This window comes from Triticum aestivum, chromosome 6A, assembly GCF_018294505.1.
Source record: "Triticum aestivum cultivar Chinese Spring chromosome 6A, IWGSC CS RefSeq v2.1, whole genome shotgun sequence".
NCBI lineage: Eukaryota > Viridiplantae > Streptophyta > Magnoliopsida > Poales > Poaceae > Triticum > Triticum aestivum.
The window spans coordinates 193,084,059-193,104,176 of NC_057809.1; the positions used below are offsets into that span (position 1 = coordinate 193,084,059).

A 20,118-nucleotide genomic window follows, 5' to 3' on the forward strand; every position below is an offset into this window, starting at 1 on the left:
TGCAGGGGAACCCCGGGCGGCGGCGAGGATGGCCGGCTGCGAGGAGGCAGCAGAGACGCGACGAGGTGCATCGGTGGGAGCTTCGAGCTCGGTCGGCTACGGCCATGGAGGATGGCGGCGCGAAGGCGGGGCCCTTGAGGGCACGGCGCTCGGGATCCGGTGTTCTCCCATGGTCGCGATAGCGGCCCCTTCTCTGTGCAGCGATGCCAGGAGGAAAGGGAAGAGAGGCGGCACGAGGCCAGGAGAGGGCGTCGGCGAGGATGGGATCGAGGGAGAGGGTGAGGAGGCACTGGATGATCGAGAGGGAGAAGGAGGTCGAGCGCACGGGGATGGGATCGAGGGAGAAAGAGGCTGGCGGCGTGAGGATGAGTCGAGGGAGAGAGGAGGGATGCGCTAGGGTTAGTGCGGCTGGGCTGCGAGATGGCCTTGGGCCAAATGGGCCTTAGAGGCCGGCGGGGCTGCTGGTTGGACCTCGATCTGCTGAGCCAGACCATGGAGAGGGAAAGGCCAGAGGCCTGGTCGGCTGTTGTTGCTGGCATCTACCTCTCTCTTCTTCAAATCTCTCACAAAAACAGGAAAGCAAAGAAATAAAAGGAGAGAAAAGAAATGAGTGGACAAGAATTTGGGCAAAGGGATTATTTTCCCGGACTCACAAAAATACGCTTGTTTCGAGAAAATATAAAAGGCCAAGATTGGAAGATGTAAATTCAAACTCATTTGAATTTAATTCAAATGGGTTTGAACTAGGACTAGGTTTTGGAAGTGTCCAAAAATGTTGAGAATTTAGGTGGAGCTCCGGAAAATGACGAAAGGATATATGGCAATGTTTGAGGAGCAACTCGAAGCAGAAAAGACTTGAGAGTTACATTGCAAGTGCGTCACGGTAACTCCACAAGAATAGAAATATTTATAATAGCTCCCTAATATCGGGAGGATATGTTATAAAGAGAATCACCATGTGAATTCCCTCGATTTAAATGGACCGAAAATCCATGCAATTTATTTAGTGAGATGCAAAAGACTTATGACATGATGACATGATGACATGATGCAATGCACGAATAAAAGGGCGGCACAAATGAAACACACGGCGAAACCCAGAACACATGGAAGGCATCTGAAGCTCCGGTCTTGGGGCGTCACAACACTTCACCACTATGAGAGGATCTCGTCCCGAGATCTAGGATGGCACCGGAGGGAAACGGAAAAGGAAGAGAAGAGGTAAAACTAATTGCTTCTTTGACAAATGAGTGAAACCAAAGAACCTTGCGAGGTTGAACAAATTTAAAGAAGAAAACAACGAAGATGGACGAAGTTGAAAACACTCCGTTAGAAAAGAGAAACAGGGAAGAACAAATTCGGACAACACTCCGGTAGAAAAGAGATGCAAGGCTTGATAAGGCGAAAAGAACTTGAGCAAAAGGGCACAACACTCCTGTTAAATGGATAGGCATGAAAAGAACATGATCTTTGAAAAAACGAGATGATGGGTGAAAAGAACAACGTCGCAATGCCTCCGGAAGAGAGAAATAGAATATAGATCATTGAAATAAAAGAATGGAGAAGAAAAGCCAACTTCTGCCACAAAGAGCTTGAAAAGGCATCTTTAGGAGAAGGGTCGAACGGAGTTGTTGGAACACCAACAACGGGAGGACAAACTTGAAGTGGACTTATAGAAGGCATCTCAATATTATGAGGTGACAACTTGCCACTCACAGAAAAAAATTGATTGGGTTGATAACAACGAGGAGACGAGAAACTTATTTCACCGGGAGGATAAATGAAGAACTTGGGTCAATTATAAGCACCATAATAGCAACAATCCTTAGGGAAAGCTTTAGGTGAAATATAACCCAATATAACTCCAATGACGAGATTGATGGATTTAAAATATCTCATTCTTGACCACATGTGAATCATGAAAACATGAACTCAATTATCAAGAATGACATAAAACCACCTCCAATAATATGGAAGAAAGAATTGCACTCCCGATAGCAAGATGGAGAATGCTTGAACTCCTTTGAAAAGAATCTCAATGAACACTTCGAGAAGGAAATAAATCCTTGATGAACCATCATGTAGGGCCTTCATGAAGAACTCCGGTAATGAAAGAATGATCAAACAAAAGAAAGAGAAGTTGAAGGCACAAGGTGAATCCTGCTAATGACTTAGATGGATCTCCGTGATGAAATAGTTGAAAAAGGTTGGAACTCCAGGAAAAAGAGAAGATGAACAATTGGAAACAAGAATTTTGATGAACCTCCAGAATAAGGAATTGAATAAACTCGATGAAACAAGAATAAGAATTACATTATGCGTATCCTTCATCAATTAAAATTGATGACAAGCAATGGAATTGGCATACTACTTATTCTCGTAGAAAGGATTATGATAGATATAGCGCCAACTTGAGAAAGTCTTCAGCAAGTCACCGGTAGGATAGAAAAACAACGAAAGAATTAGTATGATAACCAAGGAAGAGATCTTGAGCGAACCACCGTAAAAGTTGAAAAGAACGATGAGAAGAAAAAGAAACACCAGGTAAGAATTAGCAAATGAATGAAGAAGCTTGAGAGAATTTAGATACAAGAGAACAAAGAGATCACGAGCTGATTAAAGATCACTTAAACGAAGCACCGGTAAGATTGGAGAATGATAACTGAAAGCTGAGAAAGAATACCCCTGAATTGATGGACTCCGGATAACAAATTGAGAAGACTCTTGAATTAGCTCCGGATAGTTGAAAAGAATTCTCGCAATCCAAAAACAACTATGAGAGGATGGCAACAAGCTAGAATCACGAATCTTGAAGAGAATGGAGCAAGATATGGAGGAAAATTCTTCTTCGGTCTTCAAGTGTTATGAAAGATGATGACAGACACCACCATAAATTATTGAGGCACTCCGGAAGAAACAAAAGCGAAGAGGTTGAGCCAACTATGAAAAGAATTTGGAAGATCTTGGAGAAGTCATTTGACTGACGATAATTCATTCTTACGTCAAACTTCGAAAAGAATTTAGTATAGCTCCGGGAAAATAAGAAGAGTCAGGTAAGATCCTGGAAAAGACCTGTGGTTTAGGGCCCACTCAAAAGAAACACCGTAGAATCATTTGGAAGGGAGATTGCACCGGTTGAATTAAATGGCTTGAATGAGATAACATCCTCAAAAGAGCTTGAATGAATGTAGAGTGGAAAACACAAATCATCGAGATATCTTGAGCACTCCGAAACAATAGAATAGCAAGCGGGGAAGTTTAAGAGGTGCACCGGCATGAAAAGACATTTGAAACAAGGAAAAAGGATATGATCAACACCAAAAGCTTGAATTGGTTCCACCGGAGAAGAAAAAGAATGGATAATGGTGAACTAGAAACTGCGTTAAAATCTTCATGAGCATCACCGGGTACGAACATGAAGGAAGAAGAATGGAGAGACTTCCATAATAAAATGGATACTTGATAAAGAAATCCGAATCCTAGGAGAAAAAACAAAGGGAGGGAGGGTGGGAAAAACAAAGACAATTTGGAATGGGTGAAACGAACACCGTTGAGAAGAACTGATACTTGATCTTGCTGATGTTGAAAGGATCGGATCCACTTGAAGAGAAACAAGCCGGTGAAAAGGATTGACATGAGAAACTCGATGATCAAGAAGGATTGGTATCCACATATAAATATGAGAACACCGTTTAGGAAAGGTATGGAATCAACATTTGACTTCGAAGCAACTCGAATACCACGACTCAAAACAAAAACAAGGGATTGGCTTGCAAAATAAGCCGGAACAAACATATGATGGAGTTTTCGTCCGAAGTTTTCGTGGTGGGGCCTACACGGGCTCGATCGTACAGCATCATCATGTACAAGGCAGTGCACATGACATACGAAGCGTCCCCGAGTCGGCATAGCCAAGGACTCTTTAAGACACAACGAGACCACTGTAAAATCGACCGTGAATAGGCAGACCACTAGACGTCGAACCCCAATTTCATATCATACATCTGTCGGAAAGATATCCTAAGAGCTACTTGAATTCCCACTTATAAACTCCCGAAACTTTCTGGTTATGCAATCAGGTGTTGGGGATACAGGTGAAGCATAATATCTCACCCAAACTAGCAAATCCTACATCCAGTTGTATCCATCCTTCAACACATAACCAAGAAACCTTCGGAAATCATCTACCCCAACCTTCGAAAAGCATCCGTTATACGAGTTATGGCAATACTCCCGAACTCCCGCCCTAGTACTGGGTGGCATCGAGGTTATCTCACCAACGAACTGCATAAAAGAGATTTTCGATGTCGGCTTACTAAACTCAGGTATTCCAGAACTGCAACGATAAGATTATGACGACAACACCTCGGAGCTCAACTCCCCGGGACACTTCCACAAAACCCCTGACAGGAGGCACCAAGACAATGTTCTCGTCACAAAACCATCGGAACGATTCCAAGATACCCGCGTGATCCTAAAAAAAATTTAGTGAAATTTGAGAAGAGAAGAGTCAAAACTCTACGTCAGGATGCCTCACCAGGGCGATGAAGAGACTGGGAAGTAAAAAGAATTCCTAAACTCTCCAATATATAATTCCTAAATGACTCAAAACATTTTTCTAGACTCAACAACGGCTGCTAAAAACGATCAAACAGTGGGGGCTCCTAAGGTCGGGGAAGGCTCTGATTACCAACTTGTAACGCCCTCGATGTGGCTATATCTCCCACGTGTCGAAGCACGACTTAGAGGCATAACCGCATTGAAAGCAATGTCGCAAGTGAGGTAATCTTCGCAAACAACCCATGTAATACAATAGGGGAAAAGAAACATAGTTGGCTTACAATCACCACTTCACACAATTACATGAATAAAGCATTACATCATCCAAATACACTCAAGGTCCGACTACGGAACCAAAATAAAAGAAGAACCCCAAATGCGACAAAGGTCCCCGATCGACCCCAACTGGGCTCCACTACTGATCAACTAGAACGAAGCAACACAAAGGACAAGATCTTCAACGAGCTCCTCCTTGAGCTTGGTTGCGTCACCTGCTCTGTTCAACGACACCTGCAAGTTGCATTACGCGGTCCAACCCGACGCGCGCCGCTCAGTCGCTGACGTCATGAAGGCTTCGGCTGATACCACGACGTCGAGTGCCCATAACTGTCCTGCGTAGATGGTTAGTGCGTATAGGCCAGTAGCCAGACTCAGATCAAATACCAAGATCTCGTTAAGCGTGTTATTATGAAATAACCACGGGCACCAACCAGGGCCAGGCTCACCTCTCTCCTAGATGGTATCAACCTGCCCTGTCGCTCCGCCACAAAGTAACTGTCGGGGGCCTTCGGGAACTCAGGCCCACCTCTACCGGGATGGAGCCACCTGCCCTTTCAGCCCCCAACATCGGAATCACTCGCGGGTACTCCTACGAGCCGACCCGACTTTAATCACCACAAGTATCATATATTATGTATAAGTAAATACCCGTGACCACCTCCCAAGTGATCACGGCCCGATAGTATAGCATGGCAGACAGACAAGAATGTAGGGCCACTAATGGTAAACTAGCATCCTATACTAAGCATTCAGGATGGCAGGTAAGGTATCAACAGCTGGAGCAACAATGATAGGCTATGCATCAGAATAGGATTAACGGAAAGCAGTAACATGCTACACTACACTAATGCAAGCAGTATAGAGGAGAGTAAGTGATATCTGGTGATCAAGGGGGAGGGGGGGCTTGCCTGGTTGCTCTGGCAAGAGAGAGGGGTCGTCAACACCGTAGTAGTACTGGGTAGCAGCGGCGTCGGTCTCGGTGTCTAGCGAGAGAAGAGGGGGAAGAAACAATAAATATAATGCAAACGTCAGCATGAGGTCATGCTGGGTAGTACGGTTTAAAAGATATGATTTTCTAAAGATTTTATTAATTTCTAGAATTTAATTAATTATTTAATTTAATTCGAAAATGGATTTATGACATCAGCATGAGGTCATGCTGGCGTCAGCAGTCAACAGGGTTAACTGGTCAACCTGACCAGTGGGTCCCACTTGTCAGAGACACATTTTAATTAAACAATTTAATTACCCTAATTAGTACTCCCTCCATTCCAAAATATAGTGCGCCCGCGCTTCCCGAGGTCGAACTTTGACCATAAATTTAATGAACGAGATCGACTGCGGCGGGAGAAAAGTTACATAATTAGAAACTTCTTTCGAATACGAATTTATTGATATAATTTTTGCTCCCGCCGCAATCGGTCTTGATAGTTAAATTTATGGTCAAAGTTGAAACACGAGGATAGAGGAAGCACTACATTGTGGAATGGAGGGAGTATTAATTAGGGGGTGGGCCCCACTGCCATACTAATTAATTAGCTAATTAACTAACCAGGTTAATTAGATAACTAATGTTTAATTAGTTTAATTATTTGATTAGTTTAATTAATCAAAATTAATTAAGTTAATTATTATTTCCTTTAATTAATTAATTATTTTTATTTTTATTTTATTTTTTTAAACGTTCTGTGGGGGTTGGGCCCCACATGACATAGGCAAGGGGCCATAGAAGGTGTGGGCTACGGGCACAACACGAACGGGCGAGGGGGATACGGGCAACGGGCGGGTGCCCATTAACGACGGCTGCGGTGGCAGGGATGAGGACGGCGCATGCGTGCGCAGCGAGCACGCGCAGGAAGCAGCAGCTGCGGCGCGAGGCGATGGTCGGCGGCGGGAGCAGTGGGGCGCGCCTGCAGGCGGGCTGGGCGGCGGCCAGTGAGGGGGAGCAGCGCGGGGCAGGCGCGCCGGGGCAACGATGGAGAGCAACGCGGGTCGGCGGGGCCGTGCGACTGCGGGCGTGGCTGCGGTGCAGCGAGCGCGAGCGCGCACATGCGTGAGCACGAGCACAGGCGCGATGGGGGGTGGCGAGCGTTCGTGCAGGAGGGAGGGGCAGCGGAGGCCGCGGCGGAGCTGCGGTAAGGCAGCGCGGCACGACGACGTGGTCGGCGCGCGGCGACAGGCAGCGCGAGCGCGCAAGCGAAAGAGAGAGAGAAGGGGGTGCGGGCTCACGGTGGGGGGTAGGGCATGGGGCAGCGGGTGTCGTGGGGGAGGACGGGGACGTTGTCAGCGTCGAGGAGGCAGGCCGGTGGGGGGGAGCGCCGGCGAGGTCCAGGCAAGGAGGGGGCGATGGCGTTCGGCGGCGACGTCGGGCGTCGAGGGCGCGGTCACCCCGATCCCGATCCGGATCGAGGGAGCGATGGGGGAGCGAGTGGGGGGCGAGCGGGGCGAATGGAGCGACGGGGTGGACGGCTAGGGTTTCGGGAGGGGTTAAGGAAAGGGAGTGGGTCGGCTGGGCCTTTGCCCAGTTGGGCCGATGGCCTGGCCGGCTGTGGCCTGGTGGGCCGAATCCCAAGGGGCCGGGGGTTCTTTTCTTTTATTTTTGCTTTCTGTTTTGTTTCTTTTCCTTTTATTTATTTTCTTTTACTGTTTTAATTCAACTTAGGGCATATAAGTATTTTATAAATTTGTGTTTTCTTTACTATAATTATCTATGTAATATTTAGCACTAACCGAACATTTTTATTTTGATGTTTGACAATATTTAAATTTTGAATTTGAAAGTTTCGAACCGACGCGAAATTAGCAACAGTAAACGAGGTGACGTGACATCATTAGCAGAGGTTCATTGTAGCTTAAATATCCGGACGTCACATCCATGCAGAGCATTGTTGTCATAGAAAATTGCAAAATACATATGGATCTGAATGTAGCAGACCCATTGACTAAACCTCCATCACAAGCAAAACATGATCACACCTTAGTACTCTTTGGGTATTAATCACATAGCATGTGAACTAGATTATTGACTCTAGTAAACCCTTTGAGTGTTGGTCACATGACGATGTGAACTATGGGTGTTAATCCCATGGTGATGTGAACTATTGATGTTAAATCACATGGCGGTGTGAACTAGATTATTAACTCTAGTGCAAGTGGGAGACTGAAGGAAATATGCCCTAGAGGCAATAATAAAGTTATTATTTATTTCCTTATATCATGATAAATGTTTATTATTCATGCTAGAATTGTATTAACCGGAAACATAATACATGTGTGAATACATAGACAAACAGTATGTCACTGGTATGCCTCTACTTGACTAGCTCGTTGAATTAAATATGGTTAAGTTTCCTAGCCATAGACATGAGTTGTCATTTGATTAACGGGATCACATCATTAGAGAATGATATGATTGACTTGACCCATTCCGTTAGCATAGCACTTGATCTTTTAGTTTGTTGTTATTGCTTTCTTCATGACTTATACATGTTCCTATGACTATGAGATTATGCAACCCCCGTTTACCGGAGGAACACTTTGCGTGCTACCAAACGTCACAACGTAACTGGGTGATTATAAAGGTGCTCTACAGGTGTCTCCGAAGGTACTTGTTGGGTTGGCGTATTTCGAGATTAGGATTCGTCACTCCGATTGTCGGAGAGGTATCTCTGGGCCCACTCGGTAATGCACATCACTATAAGCCTTGCAAGCATTGCAACTAATGAGTTAGTTGCGGGGTGATGTGTTACGTAACGAGTAAAGAGACTTGCCGATAACGAGATTGAACTAGGTACTGAGATGCCGACGATCGAATCTCGGGCAAGTAACATACCGATGACAAAAGGAACAACGTATGTTGTTATGCAGTTTAACCGATAAAGATCTTCGTAGAAAATATGTAGGAGCCAATATGAGCATCCAGGTTCCGTTATTGGTTATTGACCGGAGACGTGTCTCGATCATGTCTACATAGTTCTCGAACCCGTAGGGTCCGCACGCTTAAAGTTCGATGACGGTTATATTATGAGTTTATGTGTTTTGATGTACCGAAGGAATTCGGAGTCCCGAATGAGATCAGGGACATGACGAGGAGTCTCGAAATGGTCGAGACGTAAAGATCGATATATTGGACGACTATATTCGGACATCGGAAAGGTTCCGAGTGATTCGGGTATTTTCAGGAGTACCGGGGAGTTACGGGAATTTGTATTGGGCCTTAATGGGCCATAAGGGAAAGGAGAGAAAGGCCTCAAAGGGTGGCCGCACCCCTCCCCATGGGCTGGTCCGAATTGGACTAGGGAGGAGGGCGCCCCCTTCCTTCCTTCTCCTTTTCCCTTCCCTTTCCTTCCCTCCTACTCCTACTACTTGGAAGGGCTCTAGTTCTACTAGGAAAGGGGGAATCCTACTCCCGGTGGGAGTAGGACTCCCCTAGGGCGCATGGCGCGCCCTCCCCCTAGGAAAGGGGGAATCCTACTCCCGGTGGGAGTAGGACTCCCCTAGGGCGCATGGCGCGCCCTCCCCCTCCTCCACTCCTTTATATACGGGGGCAGGGGGCACCCCAAAGACACAACAATTGATCTCTTGATCTCTTAGCCGTGTGCGGTGCCCCCCTCCACCATAATCCACCTCGATCATATCGTAGCGGTGCTTAGGCGAAGCCCTGCGTCGGTAGAACATTATCATCGTCACCACGCCGTCGTGCTGACGAAACTCTCCCTCAACACTCGGCTGGATCGAAGTTCGAGGACGTCATCGAGTTGAACGTGTGCAGAACTCGGAGATGTCGTGCGTTCGGTATTTGATCGGTCGGATCGTGAAGACGTACGACTATATCAACCGCGTTGTGCTAACGCTTTTGTTTTCGGTCTACGAGGGTACGTGAACAACACTCTCCCCTCTTGTTGCTATGCATCACCATGATCTTGCATGTGCGTAGCAAATTTTTGAAATTACTACGTTCTCCATCATGTAGGAGTAACAAAACAAAGAAGAACATCTAAAGAAAGGAAATAAGCAGACACCTATTTCTTCCGAGCAAATGTACACGCTATGACACAACATGATCATGCTTATCAATTGAACATCAGGAAGGAAGAAACTACCATATGCCAGTGCGGAGGTAAGGGCCAGCACACACGGCGAACGAGGCATCGATGGCGACGGCATTTTCATCTAGCACGGTGGAATTGATCAGTGTGACGACATCAAATCCAGAACTCCCAGCCCATATGTCTCTCCCCTCGACTGCAATTGTCACAACAATAAGTATATCAATCAATATCTATGGACACAGCTGCATGAGGGAACAACAGAAAAAACACATCAATCAGTATGCTTGTACAGTACACACACCTTCGATAACATTATATTCTCCTTTCGATATTTGATTTCTACCACATAATAAGCACTGTCATCCATCCTTCAAAGTCCTGGTTGTTAATTCTGCATCATGTGTGTGGTAATCTGGATTCAGCAAACTCTGAATCCTTTCCTGATAATCTCAGTGTTATCAACTTATCATAGAAGAAGAATTGTTTGAAAAAACCTACCAGAAAAAAGGTTGCCACGGGACAAATCAAGAAACCTATTGTCCCAGTTTTAAATCAAGCAACAGCGAACTCACCTTATTGAGTACACAACCAGAACCATCATCCGTTGCACATAGAGGAGGAGGACATCGTAGGCAAAAGGGAGTGTGTTGGCGGCAGACAACGATGCCTTTGGTTTCTCATCAGTCTCGTCTAGGCTTCGATTGCATATAAGTAAGCGTTACACGGGGTGGGCCGCTGCTCCAGTAACAAATTTGTCGATTTGCCATTCATTTAGCCTGACTTAGCTTTTAATGTGTTCCTAGCTCTCACCCTTATTATATCTCTAACCGGCCACACGATAACTTTTCTGCTAAAATTGTTGCAGGTGAATTTTGGCCTTCCCTTCATCTTTCACTCTGTCAAGTAAATCTGAACTTATCCTATATCAATTTATGAATGCAATAGTATTAAATACTAATGGCAAATGGGAAAAGTTGTTGATATAACTTGTAACATCTTAATTTTGGAAGAGAATGATTAACCAACTGCAATTGGAGTTACTTAAGTTCAGTGCTTACTATACAGTATGTACTATCTATCTATGTCAGAACACTTCTAAGTTCTTGCAGGAATGGGAAACTCTCATTGTAGACTCACTGTTTGGGCAATAAAGATCACTTATGGGTATTACTAATCTTATTATGCCAAATGTCAAATATTACCAGGCAAACAGAAGTGATGGCCGCACTGTGAAGAGCACCTTAAATACCATCAGCAAATATGTACGCGTCATTGTAAGTATATCTTGTACTGTTCACTGCTTGCAGATCAAATTAACAGTAAGAAAGTGCATAATCTTCCCTTGTCAGAACCTGAAATCAGAAAAAAGGTACATACGGGTGATTCTCACCTTGACGCTGAACGGGGCAAGCAACTGCTTGCAGCAGAATTGGTGGAGGACCAGCCCTTGTTCATCGCAACCAGCTTGGCCGGGGGGTAGAACGTGTCGACGGCCGTTTAAGGTCATCCCTTCCATAAGCTCTTCTTGCGAGATTGGGATGCTCCGACCGTCCGGCGGCCGGCGGCCCACAACGGCAACGCGATGCCTATGACATGGAGGAAGTTTGAAATAAATTCGTCGCACCCCGTTCGATGCCTATGCCTGGCGGTGGCGACCGCCACTCAGGGTCGAGATCGAGAGATTGAGTCGTGGCTTGATGTTCGTGCCGGTAGTGGCTGGGGGCGGCGGCACACTAGGGTGAGGGTAACACAGCCAGGTCGAAGAAGAGGAGAGGTCGGGGAGAGAGACGAAAGAACGGGGCCGAGAGAGAGGAGATGCTCGTGTGCTCATGGGCTTCGTGGGACAGAATATTTGTGCGTGAAACTGGGCCACCTAACCAGAGGCCACCGAAAGAGGAAAGTATCGTTTTCCCCTCAAATCCTGTCTGATGGACCGATTTCCCCCCAAAGTCTAAAACCGGATCAATCAGCCCCTAAACTCTCTAAAACCGGATCAATTTTCCCCCATGGTGGTTTTGCACCAGATTTAGGTGGTTTTGACTAGTCTCCTTGCTGACTGGACAGTGCTGACTTGGCAGCGCACGCCCCACGCTCACCCGCTGCCGTGCCCCTGCCCCGCGATGTCCGCTCCTTTGGTCGCCCGTGCGCCGGCCATGCCCTGCCTCACCCTCGCCCAATCGAGCTCCCCGCGCGCGCGTAGGCTCCGGACGTGCCCTGCTTCTTGCTGATGCTGCCTTGCCGCCGTCTCTACTCGACTGTTGCGGCCTTCGCTTGCTGCTTCCCTCTGCTGCTGACTCTACATCGCCCGTCCGCCGCTATATGCTCGGCACCGGCGCCCGCCCTGCCGCCGTGCCTGGTGCTCAGCTCCCGCACGCACCCACGCCCGGGCGCCACTCGCGCCTGCCGCCGTGCGCCCGCTCCTGCCGGAGCTCCCCTATCGCCCCCTCACCCCGCTGTCGGCCGCCGCATTTTCGCTCGTGCCCTGGTGCCGCCCGCCTGCGCCCCCGCGAGCCGCGCCCCGTTGATGGCCCCTCAACGCCTGATGTCGCCAAGCTCCCTGCTCGCCGTGGCGGATGCGCCACCGCCGGAGCTTCCCGCCGTGGCCGCCGGCCCTCCTCTGTGAGGCCGCGTGCGTGCCCGGCCTCTGAGACCGGCCCCAGTTTTCGCCAAGTCAGCACTGTCCAGTCAGCAAGGAGACTAGTCAAAACCACCTAAATCTGGTACAAAACCACCATGGGGGAGAATTGATCCAGTTTTGGAGAGTTTAGGGGCTGATTGATCCGGTTTTAGACTTTGGGGTGAAATCGGTCCATCAGACAGGATTTGAGGGGGAAAACGATACTTTCCTCCCACCGAAACGGTTTCTGGAGTAGCAGCCCTTAGGACAGCCGGCCTAGTTAGCGCTAAACAACGACCTGACGAACAGAAACATTTCAAACACATGATCTGACGGCCAAAATTGCAAGTGCGTGAGAGAGCTCGCTTTAGGCTCAGTTTTACTGTCCTTAATAATAGCTGGAGTAAGAATTTTTCAAAAGATCACCTAGGAGCAAGAAAAGCTTACAGAAAATGTTTGATGAATTGTTAACACTTTAGCTTTAGCTGCACTGACTTTCTCCATCTAAAACATACAGCCATTAGCGCATCTATTCATCAGCACATACAAAAATTACCAAGCACCAAGTAGCAGTACCAAATTGGCAATTACCAAATTGAAATTGTCAAGCGACAGATACAAATTTAAACATACATCAATGCATTAGCAGTACCATTTATTCATCAATACATGCATCTATCCATCCATCTATTCACCTAGATGTTAACAGAGAAACAGAGAAGAATACAGAGGTAGAAGAGAGACGAGACAGAGAAGAAGAGTTCCCATCGGGCGTCTAGGCAGGGCGGCCAGAGGCGACCAGAGGCGGCGGGCTGCCCGTCCAGCGGGGTCGCGAGGAGCGAGGCGACGGAGCTCCCGTCCGGCGGCGTCGTGAGGAGGGGTGCTGTCGGTGTTCCCATCTGGCGGCGGCGAGGCGGGCCGTCGTGAGGAGAGGGGCCGCCCCAAGGCGAGAACCGGCGTGTAGGCTGGGCTGCCAGGGGGTGGCCGGTGGCGGGCTGGTGGAGCTCCCGCCGCCGCTAGCGCTCGTGGGGATCGAGCGTTTGCTGGGCCGTTCAGTCGTGCAAAAGGGGCAGTTTGGCTGTAAATTATTCCTCCAATAGGGGTACTCTCATATCCGAAACGTTTTCTTTGGTGGGACTTACCAGAATCTTGGGATTCTGTGAAAATCTATGTTTTTCGAGGATTTTGAATTGCACTAGGATTCTGCAGAATCCGCTCGAGATTTTGGAAGGCAAATCGAGTTCTTTTCGCTCAGGATTTTCCAGGACGAGATTCTTCACAATCTGTTCAAAAGAACTGGGCCTAATTGCCGAATGCAGCGGTATTCTTTCGCTGGAGGTCATTGCTGGATTTGCTTTAGCTCTTCGGGCTGTTTTTCGTAATCTCCAATCCTCTTCAACCACCGTAAACCGAGGTCAGATCCAGACTCAGCTGCTATCTGGAACTGCTCCTTTGCCAGCTTTACTGGGTCCTGCTGTATGGTCCTTTTTCGCACCTTCCCAGTTGACGGACTCTTGCCTGAGTTGAACCTGGTAATGACTTCAGGCACTTCAGCACCTGAAACAACCACACGGTAAGCATAAACAGATAGGCCTGGAGTCTGGAGTAATCTAACAATTCCAGCCAAAATTAAACAAAATCAGTTGACCAAGAGCTGTCCAAATTAATGGTGAAACCATAACTTCACAACCTGTTTACTCTAAAATAGCCATTACAAGAAGGATAATATAAGGACACATGATTATCTCTTGAAACGTTAAGAGTTACTCCCTCCGTAAACAAATATAAGAGCGTTTAGATCACTAAGAGTTACTCCCTCCATAAACAAATATAAGAGCGTTTAGATCACTACTTTAGTGATCTAAACGCTCTTATATTTCTTTACAGAGGGAGTACTTGTCTACAAACCTTTCAGAAGAAGGGAACCATATGCAATTGCAGCTCCAGCATGTCCCTGAGATGTCAGAAAAACAGAAATAACAACGTGATTCATGGGTTGCAAGTAAATAAGATAATTTTGAGTTGATCTATTTCATTTACTACCTTTTCTGAAGGTCTATGGAAACACCACATAGCTGAAGCTATGTCCCTCTTAACGCAATCCCCAGTTATATATACAGCACCAAGAAGATACAAAGCACCAGGATGCAACTGCATTCAAAGATAAGTAAAAGCTGAATATGCTTACCAAGAAGCATAGTAGAAAATATATGATCAACATTCAGGTGGCGAGCATACCTGGTCAACAGCTTTCTCTATATAATGAAAGGCCTGTTGATCAGACTGAACATGATCATTCTACAAGCAACAAAGGTAACCATCAACTGAGGTGAAGAAATATTCCACGGAAATGGTCTAAGGAATGAAACTATCATTTGCCCAGCAAACAACTAATATTCGATTAATAAAGTGCCCCACAAAAAAAAGAATTAAATAGGTGGAACAGAAAGATGCCAAAAGCAGATGAAGAGTGAAAACCTCAACTCTTAGCTGACATCCAAGTTCATACTGTGCCTCTGGATCACCCATGTTCGCAGCTTCAACAAGCAAAGCAGCACCACTGTACGCATGAAAAGTGAGAGATGAGCATAATTCACATGAAATGTGTACTGAAGGCAAGTTTTGCTTCATGTGGAGGTAGCGGAATAAATGTTCCTACTAAAACGCAGCAAAAGAAAAGGATGGTTTGCCTCACTCAATATTTTACGATTTAATTGAAGGTCAAAAAAGTAAACATCGTTCCCAATTTTCTTTTCCAATCAAGGAGCTGCTAATCTCGTTAATCTTCTGTCCTGGTAAGTACTAATGCAGCAATTATTGCTGACTAATTGGACACATAATGTTGTTAGTAACCGCAATTCAAATATATTGCCAGTACAAATTATCTCAAAGCGCCAAACTCGAGGCATACCAGTGGTTTATTAAACATTTTGACCAAGACAATAAGGTTCAGTTCCAGTTAGGATTTTGAATAGGTTCACCCGCAAAAAAAAAAAGGATTTTGAAGAGGTTTTGACCCACAAAATTTCAAGTTACTCTTTTCTATTCCCTCTGTTTCTTAATATAAGACTTTGTAGAGATTTCAATACGGACTACATACAGATGTATATAGACGTATTTTAGAGTGTAGATTCACTCGTTTTGCTCTGTATGTAGTCCATAGTGAAATCTCTAAAAGGTCTTATATTTAGGAACGGAGGGAGTATTAGATAGTAGATACCAATGCCCATCAGGCCATTACCCCATTGCCCAAATGCTGCATACACCTTATAAACATCAACCGAGATTCATAAGCAAAGCTGTGTGACATTCACACGAACTTCTTAACTTTGTTGGGGGAAACTAGTATTTCTCATGAGCTGCTAAGCATAGTAGCTACAAGAGTAACGAGACCCATACAAGTAGCGGTGACTTGGACATCAACAAAGACACACTTTTATGGAAGATTTCTTCACACTGCCTGATATGTAAATATTACTAAAACACTTAATTAACAAGGTATACCTACAGCGCTAGCCAAATTATATGCAATGCAACAAAATTATCCTGCAGCTTTAGCTCTGTCAGATAAAACAAGCACAGTATTATCTGCAACTGGTCCGTCAGATAAAACAAATACTAAGAAATAATTCTGGTATGCAACTATCTAACTGAGGCGCAATGGTATCCAGTATTCAGAATCATGGCACTTACATACTAGCCAGGTCCTTAAAAAGGATAGTTCGCAAAAAAAAGGTCACTTATAAAGGATTCAAATTGAGTCAAAACAACAACATAACTACATAAGCAACGATAAAATTAGTTGTTTGCATCACGTTCACAGATTCCTGGAATAGCAGTGAAACAACAAAGTAGTGTACATGCCATATGAGCAGGTTGAACGACACAGCAAAGTAAGTAAATTAACACTAACATCATGGGAGGTAAAATTAACTCACATTGCCTTGCACGCCCCGGGAACATGGTACTTGAAATGCATCTTGGCCAGCCAACATCTCGCGTGAGTATTCATATTGTCGATCTCTAGAGCCAGCTCAAAGTTCTCCTTTGCGCCCTTCGACACCGAGAAAGAATCGCACAACAAAAAGTTAAAACCCCAACAACAGGTCACAACAGAATGGTTCCAAATGGGGGAAGAGAGGGAACGTGAATCCAGAGCTGTACCCTGAGAAGTGGGATTAGTCGCTTGTCGTTGCGGTCGGCGAAGTCGATGACGCGATCGACCTCCTGTAGGGCGCTCCAACCCTTGGCCACCAACTCCATTGCCTTCTTGTTCCGGTCGTGAATCCATCTCTGCAACCACAAAGAGGTTTATTCACCGCCTGGCAACATACTAGAGCATGAAATCAAATAGATACGTAGATGCGCGCGTCTCATCCGCGCCACACTCACCTGGTGATTCAGCGTCGAGGCCAGCTGGGAGACATGGCCGGACGGGGAAGACGAAGCGGCGGCGGCAGCGACCCGCCGCGCCGATGCGGCGATCATGGCGGGGTGACGCCCTTCTCCGTGAGCCCGGCTGCAGAGGGGATGACAGGGCGGTCTGCCCCCCAAAAAAATTATAAGCAATATGGACATGTGAACATTCTAACTAATTACGAATATCACAAAGAAATAGATCAATATGGTCTTACAAACACACTAAAATTTTCAATTAAATCTTAATTTTGCATAAAGAAGCCTACATATTACATACTACATGGAACATACTCCCCTCCGTTCCGAATTACTTGTCGCAGGTATGGATGTATCTAGATGTATTTTAATTCTACATACATCCATTTCTGCGACGAGTAATTTGGAACGGAGGAAGTAGTAGATAGTGCATACCTAAGAAATTCAAAAAGACTGTTTCTGGCCTACGTTTTTGCATTGCCATGAAGATATCAATTATATCAGCTTCATTTCACCTCTGAGAAAGCATCCCTCTCAATGTATGTGACTAGGCCGAAATTATGTGCAAAATTATGTATGGATAGTGCAAAAATGAAACCCTAAATCAGAAATTAGGGTATTTCGGTACCTTCAATTCCGGAGGCTGGTGTGGTGACTGAGCGGCAGTGGCTGCCGCCAAACTTGCAGGGGGGCGAGGGCAGGGGCGCCAGGCTTCCGGCCGGCGGCAGGGGCACGGCCGCGCGCAGGGAGGGGCGTGGGCAGGGAGGCGCGGCTGGACCAGAGGGCCGTCCGGCCGGGCGGGAAGGAGAGGCGCGGGCGCCGGGAGGCTGGGATCCGGGCTCCGGCTGGCGACCGGCGGTGAGGTCGCGAGGAACGGCGACGGCGAGGCGGCTGGGCGTCGATGTCGGGCAGTGGCGCAGTGCTGTGCGAGGGCGTCGCCGTGTCGGGAGGAAGGGCTCTGCTCGATGTGGACTGGGCCACGAGGACTATTTCTCGCATTCAGCGAAGCTCGCTGAACCGTTTAGAAATAGAAAAAGTAAGAGAAAATGAGGGCCTGGGTTCGATTCTGTACTGCATAGAGTTTTTTTTCTTAACACAGTACAGACGCAAGCGCTTATATACACGCGCAGACACTCACCCTTATAAACATGTACACACTCTATTTCTATGAGCATCTTCAAAAGACTAAGCCGGCATATTATCTTGAAATTTACGAAGTCACCGTAGGCACCTCATCGTCAACGTGAACGTCTCGAACTTGAATCCTGGTGGATTGAGGATATCATAGTCCCTCTAACCATCCAACCACAGATTGACTACATAGAGTTGCTAGCCGCTATGCCACTTATCATTTCGGGTTCGCACCCTAGTTGATGTAAAAGACCGGAGCTTTCTTTTCTATTTCTCCTCTTTTAATGCTTATTCATTTTTCTTCTTTTCTTTTCTCTTCTCCGACTTTTCCTTTCTTTTTTGCATTTGTCCCTTCGTTTTTTCCTCCTTTTTCATTTTTTGTTTCTCCTTTCTCCTTTGTTTTTTATGTTTGCTTTCGTTTTCACTCTACATTTTCATATATGTCAAAAATATTTTTTGTATAAGTGGTCAACATTTTTTGTATACACGTTCAACATTTCTCAAAAACTTGTTCAACATTTTCATAGTTATTCAAAAAAAATCAAATGCTTGATCAACATTTTTAATACTGATTCAACATTTTCAAATACTTGTTCAACATTGTATTATACTCGTTCAACATTTTCTAATATCTATTCAACATTTTTAAAATACTGTCGAACAGTTTTAATACTTATTCAACATTTTCAAATACTTGTTCAACATTTATCAAATTTTTGCTCAACATTTTTAAATACATGTTCATCATTTTTTATATACTTGTTCAATATTTTTTTAATACCTATTCAAAATATTTAAAATATTTTTTCAACATTTTTAATACTTGTTCAACATTTTTCAAATACTTGCTCAACATTTTACAAATTCTTGTTCAACATTTTTTAATACTTATTCAATATTTTATCAAATGTATTTTTGAAGAGTGTTTTAATATATATATATATAATATTTTAAAGTATAAAAAATGAAAACAAAAACAAAAAATGTAAAAATAAATAAAACTAAGGAACATGCCGGTGTTGCCAGCGCGGGTGGCCCAGCCTAGACGCTCACGCGCTTCAGCGAGTTAGATGCCTCGACTCGCTGAACGTGAGGAATAGCGATGCTCGGACTGGGCGTGGTTGTATTTGTCAACTGGTATGTATACTGGGCCATTTTTTTCTGGCCCTGTAACTAGATGTTCCAGCCCATGATAACGTTTTTTCGGAAACCTAGGAGCCTCCGCTTAGGCGATTAGGGTTTCGTGGAGCACGGCGGCGCTCGCCAGATCTTGATTGGCGGGGTGCGTGATTGGCCGGGCAAGATGTCCTCATCGGGCGCCGGCAGGGGGGTGGGTCTAATCCCACGCCTGGGCGGACAGAGAACCAAGGAGAGAAGGCGCAGGCGGCACCAGGATCGTCGGGCGCGGCTAAGGCTCAACTGGAAGAGGCCCTTGGAAAAACTCGGGATCACCGACGAGGAGGCGACGCCTCTAGTTATTGATGATCGGGAAGACGAAGCTCCGGTGAAGTGGCTACTTGCAGGGAAGGTTTTGAACCGCAATCTCCTCCATATCCGAACCATAAGCAATGCCCTCCGCCCAGCTTGGGGAAACCCTAGGGGGTTGAAGTTCACGTCCATGGGAGATAATATGTTCGTGGCTGTGTTTGAATCCAAGAGAGACAGAGATCAGATCTGGGACGGATCGCCGTGGCATGTGAGCAAGAACGCGGTAATCCTTGCTGAATTTGAGGAGTGTATGAGGCCGGATGAGGTGAGTTTTGACCGGCTGCAGTTATGGGCACGAGTTATCAATCTTCCCTACAATCTCAGGGATGATGTATGGGGCAAAGAAATCGCAAAGCAGATTGATAAGAAGGCTTCCTCGGTGCAGTTTGACCACACGGGAGGTTATTTGCGCGCGAGAGTCACCATTGATGTGAGTAAATCTCTAAGGAGGTGGATTTTAATTGAATCGGCCAGGAGGAAGAAGCAAGACTTGTATGAGATACAATATGAAAATGTGCCGCACTTTTGTTTCTCCTGTGGCCGCTTGGGACATTCGGAGCTCTTTTGCCCTACCCCGGGGAAGAGAGACAAGAACGG

At 46.0% G+C, this 20,118-nt stretch overlaps 1 protein-coding gene and 1 long non-coding RNA gene across 2 annotated transcripts; both read right to left on the minus strand.

Annotated features, from left to right (window-relative positions):
* Window positions 1-9,768: 9,768 nt before the first annotated feature.
* Window positions 9,769-11,086, minus strand: LOC123130546 (uncharacterized). The gene is made up of 2 exons (XR_006463867.1): window positions 10,192-11,086; window positions 9,769-10,083 (listed from the first exon to the last, which is right to left on the minus strand). It is a non-coding gene; the product is annotated as an uncharacterized lncRNA (long non-coding RNA).
* A 2,037-nt stretch (window positions 11,087-13,123) lies between these two features.
* On the minus strand, window positions 13,124-17,887 carry LOC123127242 (uncharacterized). The gene is made up of 9 exons (XM_044546847.1): window positions 17,531-17,887; window positions 16,900-17,050; window positions 16,672-16,800; window positions 16,446-16,561; window positions 14,986-15,067; window positions 14,746-14,805; window positions 14,551-14,658; window positions 14,416-14,461; window positions 13,124-14,064 (listed from the first exon to the last, which is right to left on the minus strand). Exons 2-9 carry the CDS (start codon window positions 16,993-16,995, stop codon window positions 13,847-13,849), a joined length of 855 nt encoding a protein of 284 aa, XP_044402782.1. The 5' UTR covers window positions 16,996-17,050; window positions 17,531-17,887; the 3' UTR covers window positions 13,124-13,846.
* Window positions 17,888-20,118: the final 2,231 nt, after the last annotated feature.